At 34.7% G+C, this 7408-nt stretch overlaps 1 protein-coding gene across 1 annotated transcript in view; it reads left to right on the forward strand.

Annotated features, from left to right (window-relative positions):
- The window catches only part of Smp_167520 (protein-tyrosine phosphatase n9, putative), a gene marked incomplete at its 3' end in the record, with an annotated part of 37521 nt that extends 36103 nt beyond the window's left edge, over window positions 1–1418 (forward strand). Inside the window, exons 16-18 of the mRNA XM_018790759.1 lie at window positions 271–649; window positions 776–1100; window positions 1272–1418. Coding sequence (XP_018645998.1) covers window positions 271–649; window positions 776–1100; window positions 1272–1418 — 851 coding nt within the window. The remainder of the gene's footprint in view (window positions 1–270; window positions 650–775; window positions 1101–1271) is intronic.
- Between the last annotated feature and the right edge of the window lie 5990 nt (window positions 1419–7408).

A 7408-nucleotide genomic window follows, 5' to 3' on the forward strand; every position in this document is an offset into this window, starting at 1 on the left:
GCTTTTTCAAAAAAATGAGTAGTTTTTTTTTAATATTGACTTTTCTTTCAAAGTGGAAGGTCTGGAGTGATTAATTAAATTTTCTAATTTTGGATCCATTTACTAATAAAAACGTCATTAAATAATTAAAAGGCGTTTATATGTCAATTTTTAATTTATCAAAAGTTCAATGTTCACTAATGAAGACTGAATAATTCACCCATTCTAAATTGATAGATATTCGTCATTGTGTACGTAATAATTCCTCATTGTTTCTCGTTTTTTGCTTAGGTACTTATGTAACCGTGGATATATGTACAAAATGGTTAGCTGATTCACGTAATACAGAGCATAAAATCAATATTCCTCTAACAGTTGCTCGAGTACGTTCACAACGTTTCGGTTGTGTTCAAGTATCATCACAGTATGTATTTTGTTATCGTGCAATTATTGATTTCGCGGTGAATTCCGGTTTATTGGATTCAAATAAAGCTCAACAAGCGTTAGATTTATTGTGCACTGAATCAGATGCTCAAACATCATCCTCATCATCAGTACTACCAAATTCATCATTTTATCAATCCACATCGTTGCCTAGACCATTTCCTGGACTGATAACAAATTATATTAATGATGTTGCTAGTACATTATCGTCCTCATCTACTTTTCGGTATCACCGAAATATTGGTAGTAATACTACTACTACTACTAGTACTCCTACCAGTAGTAATAATTCACCTTTAGTTACTTCTGTGTCGATGATGTCTTCAAATTCCTCTTCGCTTAATCATCACAGTCGTAGTCCATTCCATGAACTACTAGCTTTATTCTCTCCTGCCAGTCTGGCATCAATTAAAAATTCAATTCGATTTAAAAAATATAAAGATGATTTAAATAGTTCAGACTTTTCCACAATGAACGGTGTTCTAGGTATGAACGAAACTTGTTTTTTGGATGTAACTTCTGACAACAATAACCAAAACACAAATGCTTTAAATTCTATAGCATTAACAACCAATTTCACTGGCAATAATACTACTACTACTATCCCCGATAATAGTAGTAATACATTAGGTAATGGCAGGAATAATAATGATAATAATCGAAGTGAATCATTTATTGTAAATCCACATTTCGATTTTAATATCTCCTCATCGTCTTCATCATTATCAACAAATAGTACTACACATTTACCCATATCCGGACTAACAGATACTACAACCGCTACTACTACTACTACGACTACAACTCAATTAATAAATAATAACATTGAAAATACTATTATTGTTCAGCCACCATTCACTCGTCCAATGAAACCGGCTATTTTCAGTGATGATAAATCGAATCAGACTGCTAATAATATGGACAAATCTAAGTCGAATAGTAGTATGAAGAAAATTCATTCGGCTACACAATCATCGGATACTGGTAACTCTTGATAAATTTGAACATTGGCAGGTATCGATTATTAAATATTTGGGCGTACCTCATTATCGCAAATCTGCACAACTTATATTACTGGTAAATGTGCTGCAGTATTATTATTATTATTATTATTATTAATAAACCTAGTTATAGTACAAATTTGATCAGCTCTAATGTGTATACGTATGTATACACTGAATTTTACAGGCTTCTCTTTACACTTGTACACACGAAATCTGTCTTTTATTCCTATTGTTCTTTTTGAGGGCTCGTCATTTGTCACTATCACTGTTGTTATTAATAACAAATATATACTACTAATGGTAAAAATTCTAACAAATATAATGTATGGTACTTTTATGATCATTATCAATGCTATGCCAAATGCATTTGTCAATAAATCTCTTATTTGTATTTATTTGAGTATTTACTTCTAGTGTTGCTTCTTTTGTATCCGAGTAAAATAAGACTCGTTTATCAGTTTGTTTTCTTTGTATATGTTGTCCTATTCTTGATAAATCTCAAACTGTCGATTGACTTTTTTTCATGTATATGAATCTGTGTATAAACTCATACTTGTGTTTTTTTCTTGTCTGCGCTGTACGAGAAGGCTTCCTTACTTTCTAATGCTGTTCAATAATTTACAAGTTTTTTTTTAGACAAAATACACTCAATAATTGTTCGATTCGTGCTTTTTCAATCCACACCCCCTGCTGTCATCACTTTTTTTATGTTTTAACATAAATTTCATTAGTGCAATTAAGAAATTTAAAGTGGACACTGGAACCTGTGTCAAAGTTTGTTATATGTTGTTGTTGTTGTTGTTGTCTCTGCTTTCCTCTCTTTCTCTCTCTCTCTCTCTCTGCATTATGCTAACTTTCCTACTGTTTCTTCACTTCACAACCAATTGCAATTGTTCCACATTGTTATTACTACCCAGTATGTCTTCCTGTGGATTTTACTTTTAATTATTGTTATTTTTTAACACCACGATATTATTGTTATTGTATCCATGCAGATGTGTATCCGCTTTCACACACATATAAGACAGCATCACGTACACTTGCACACACAAACTTAATTCATTGTTTTCTGAATCAGACCAACAAGTATTATTACCTATGTAATAGTGATTGTCGTTATTATTGTCCACTTCGTTGTTGTCTCTTACACACACACATATACAGTACATGTTTTTTTTATTCCTTACAATCATACTACTGATCTGTATCTGTTTTGTTTATATTCCTTTATTCATCCAGTAATTTTCTTTTCCGATATAGAAAAAATTCACCATGTTAGTCTTTATTTCCATACATGTGTATTTGTAATAAATTGGTAACTAGTAGTAGTATTAGCAAGTAGTATGTAGTTTACTACATGAAGCAGCAATAACATATATTCTCTTCGTTAACTTGGAAACAATAAAGAAGGGAATATAGCTCATTTTGTGTTGAATCATCTCCCTTTTGTAAATCTATACAATTCTGTCTCTTTTTTGTCTATAGAAGAATTTGTTTATTTATGCAATAATTTTCTTTATTGGATTGACTGATTGATTGTTTGTGTGTGTGTGTGTATCTAGTTTCCCACTTTCTTCTGTTTTACATGATGTTGTAGAGTAATGTAAGATGGAATTCCATTTATACATAATTATGTAAATACTTTTTAATTGAATATGAAATAGTAATGACAATTTTTTTTAAAAATAAAATGTTTAAAGTTATCAGTGGTCTTTAATTTCTTATATGTAACTTTTAATCATCAGGTTCTTCTAGTGGTTAGATTGCTTTCTCCACCTATTTCGTCTTATCTAGACATTCTTGTATTCTAACTGATTATTGGATAGCGGACAAGCGTTGACTCAAGATGTGTTTAGTCGTAAGAGTTTTTTGGAAATTAGTTTGATTTTTCATTAAGTTGCCAATCTACTGGTTCTACTGATCAAGAGTTCGTCACGATATCTGAAGTCGTCGAGTTTGATCTCTTCTTGAGTCATGAGTGCGAACTACTGAAGACCTATACTTGGACGAAATAGCTGTCTTGTGCTGGCTGATTACTGTGGTACTCTAATTGAGAGCAGTTTATAACATACAACCTATTTAATATTTGTGTGGCTAATTACTTTAATACAGAGAGTTGGATTTAGTTAGTGAATGTGCATTAACTTCAGACAATTACGTTTGTGGCTATATTTCAAACCTGGTGATTAAATTTATTTTCATGGGCCAACATAATTCAATAATTTTTTACCATAGATTACTTCAAGAATTAATATTGATCAGTCATAACCAGCAAAGAACATAGCAAAAATATATTCACTGGTGTAGATTATCACACCACATTGTCCTTCATAGTGAGGCGAAATTATCAAAACCAATGTCACAGTAGTATAAGTATGGTTTATGCTACTTATGTATTTCGACATACGTAAAAAACCTGGCAGCAGAAGGCTAAGAAAATCGGGTTGAAGAGAATAAAAGGGAAATTAGAAAGGAATTGTGAACTGGAAGAATCATACAGAATGTGGAGAACAAATGGTAGAAACATTCAAACGAAGTACTCAGTGTACGGTTCTCACATTTTACCAAGACATTTTGCAATTTCGTATTGGTTGTCCCCATCGGAGTTCTCATTCGACACAGATGTAGCAACATTATCGGTAGAATAAAAAGTAAATTTTTCAAATAAACTTGCGCTATTGCAACTGATTCCAAACTAACTTATTCAGTGTCTACGACTATATGTAACGATAATTGCGCAAGCTTCAAGCAGATCAGCGTTTACCAACATGTCTTGAACCAAGGGTCGAGAATTTTTTAAACTGATGCTAAGTCTTGGTTTTACACCAGCAAACATCATGTGTCGACGTAAGTGGGGTTCGGCATACGTAATACTTTCTAGCCCATCCAGTCGATAAAGGTCGGTTATTTTTATGTCTATTTAGGACTACAAGTCTTGAAAGAGCTATCTGTATTAGTATATAGGTTTCGCTAGACACAAGTCTTAGAGAGTGTAGCTCCATTGATACATGTATTTACTACTACAGTTCCATTTTATTTGTACCCAAAGACCCTCCGTGACCAAACCGTGAGACAATGCACCTAGTAGCCACTTCACTGATGCAAATCAAACGTAGAACAGGACACAGTCAATCTAAATTGCTTAAATTCACAACGTTGCATTCATCTTGAACGAAATTAATATGAAACTGCGTAAACAGGTGATCCTGTAGCTTAAACGATCGAGTCCATTTCTTCTTTTACGCCTATAGGTTCTTTTCAAGAAACTAAAAAAGGTAGGAATTTTCGACTAAATTGCATTCAAATGTAAGTTAAATCTAGGAACAGTATTAACGAACTAAATACGTTTATACTGTTCCATAATTTATGGCGTTGATTGTAGGCATATTTGAAACATACTGGTTAGTACATTCTAAGGAAAGCATGTTCATTTAATATAATAAGCTTGCTAGCTTTAGAACGCCTTATATGACGTTATTTTTGGATGAAGCTTAGTGAGTTTCCGGAAAGTTGGCAGATATCGGATTCGTTTGATGCTCGTGCTGTCATCACCGCGAAAATGTCGGACTAGGGTAATGGACAAAACACCGTCGGAAAAATGCTTAAAAACCTTTCAGTCAGTAGTTTTTCTGGTTATAAATCAGAAGGCTACTGACATAGCTTTTATTGATTCCACAGTGCCACTTACTGGTAAAGCAGTGTTTCGTCTCTGTTATACTTGTAGGTCTCTTCATTACCTGCGATGCCTGAAAATTAGCCAGCATGGTTTCTCTGATGATACAATGAAAAGAAATAACACTCAAGCTTACGGTGCACATCACTCTGAGTCTACGCTTGACTTCCGAACTACACGTTATGTGCTGCAATTGTTTAAAAATTGCCTATTATGTAAAATTAGTGGTAAAAGCTTGGCAGACTTGGAAGTTTAGGTTACTTAAACTCTTGCAATACATACTGACGACATCCTGTACGATTCTCTTCCACTGTATTACACACACAAAGTCAATTAAAACAAAGGTTATAGCTTCAGGAACTAATAAAGAATGGATACTGATTGCTTATCGTTCCGTCAAACAGCTAAGAAAGTTAGAACCACTCTTTATGAAGAAAGTAAAAGAAGGTTACAGCAGGATCGCCACTGGCTTCTATTTTGAGCCATGTCTGATAACGTCTCTAGCCACTGTATTGCACCATCTCTCGGACCCCAGCCAGGGAGTCATGAAGGACCAACAGAAGCTAGCCCTTTGCAGCTTTCTTTCATGCCACGACACCATGTCATACACTGACCTCCTCTCCGCTTTTTCCGATTTATGTAAGGGCTGTAATACTGCTCAGCTGCCCAAACTGAAGCAGGTAGTTTTCTTAGGGGGCCACACCCAGAGCCCTTAACCTAAAGGTCTGATCCACAAGGTAGTGGAGCATCATGAGGAAATGCAGTCCCATGGTATCCGGTGACCAACGATTGATTCATACGCCATTTGTTACCTCAGGATACTGGAGCCCATGTGCACCATTGGTTTGGAATCAGGGTTTTCCAACCCCCCAAGGCGGACCCTCCATATTCTTCCACCTGCTTGAAGCGCCAGACATTTGCTTCACGCTGTCTCAATTTCGTAAACAATAGTAATGCCACGAGAAGGCAGTGAGTAAGACTTCCCTGGCAGAGGCTATATACGCTTGGCCATGTGAAAGCATTTCGAGAGGGAGAGCGGACTTTCCTCACTCTCGGCCGTACCAGGACATTTGGGGGCATTCATCTGTTAACTGTACGGTGATATAACCAAAAGCGAAAATTGTCTCGGATAACCTCAGCCTTACATATACACAATAGGCCCTATTCTTGAGAGTTTCAAACCGTTTATAATGAATCTGATTTACTTATTATACTTTTCTTTTTCTCTAATTAACACTGTAATATTATTGTTTATTTTGTCCTTTTAAAAAATAATTTATGTGTTAATTGGTCGATTGACCCATTATTATTATGATGAGTTGGGACGTTTTATTTATTCATGTATAGGGTTTTTTACTTTACGATTCCTCCTTATCAGCTTATCATAACCTTTACAAGAAATTTAGGATGTACAATTATTCAGGTTGTATGTTTCTACTTATTAGGCTTTTGTCATGTGATAAGAGGATTTCTTATTGATTTCTCTTTTTCTTTTTTTCAAAAAATGATTGACTGATTCAAAGGAGACCAATCATCTATTATTAGAAGACTTAAATAATACCTACTATGAGATGAATATGGTATCAGATATACCTGAGATTAAACAAGCAAGTGGCTATCAGGACTTAGTAGCTGAGTGGATAACGCGATGGCGTTTGAAGCGAAAGGTACTGGGTTCGAGTCCCAGAGTGAACATCAACTCTGAGATACAGGCACATCCAGCTGACGAGTCCCAAATAGGATGAAACGCGCGTCCTGGATTCCACTGCTAGCCACTATCCATCTTTCCTTATAATGCTTGTGAATTAAGGCTATATCGAGGCAATGCACACAGTATGCACATATGCCAATAAGAGACTGACCAGTTGCAGTCCTAAGCATCAATGGGAAGATTCAAACAAACAATACTAAGTGAATTCTTATTATAAATAATTCAACTATTAGTAATAATATTATTGACATGATTAATGATGATAATCAGAGTACTATAGTTGGATATCAACAAAATGGTCCTGTTAATATCATTAAAATGAATGAAATTAACTTTAATGTATTAGGAAATTTAAATTTCTACAATTTACAGGAGAATATTTTTCAAGAATTTGAACTGTCTATTATAAGTCATAGGAACAATAGTATGGTTCATAATAATAATAATAGTAATAATTGTAATAAAAATTATTCAAATGAGTTAGACCACCATGGAAAACCTGGAAGCACTGGACGGCCGCTTCGTCCTATTATGGGACTCCTCAGTAGTGCGCATCCACGACCCCGCACTCGCGAGATTCGAACCCAGGACCTACCA

Source organism: Schistosoma mansoni, assembly GCF_000237925.1.
Source record: "Schistosoma mansoni, WGS project CABG00000000 data, supercontig 0037, strain Puerto Rico, whole genome shotgun sequence".
Taxonomy (NCBI): Eukaryota; Metazoa; Platyhelminthes; class Trematoda; order Strigeidida; family Schistosomatidae; genus Schistosoma; species Schistosoma mansoni.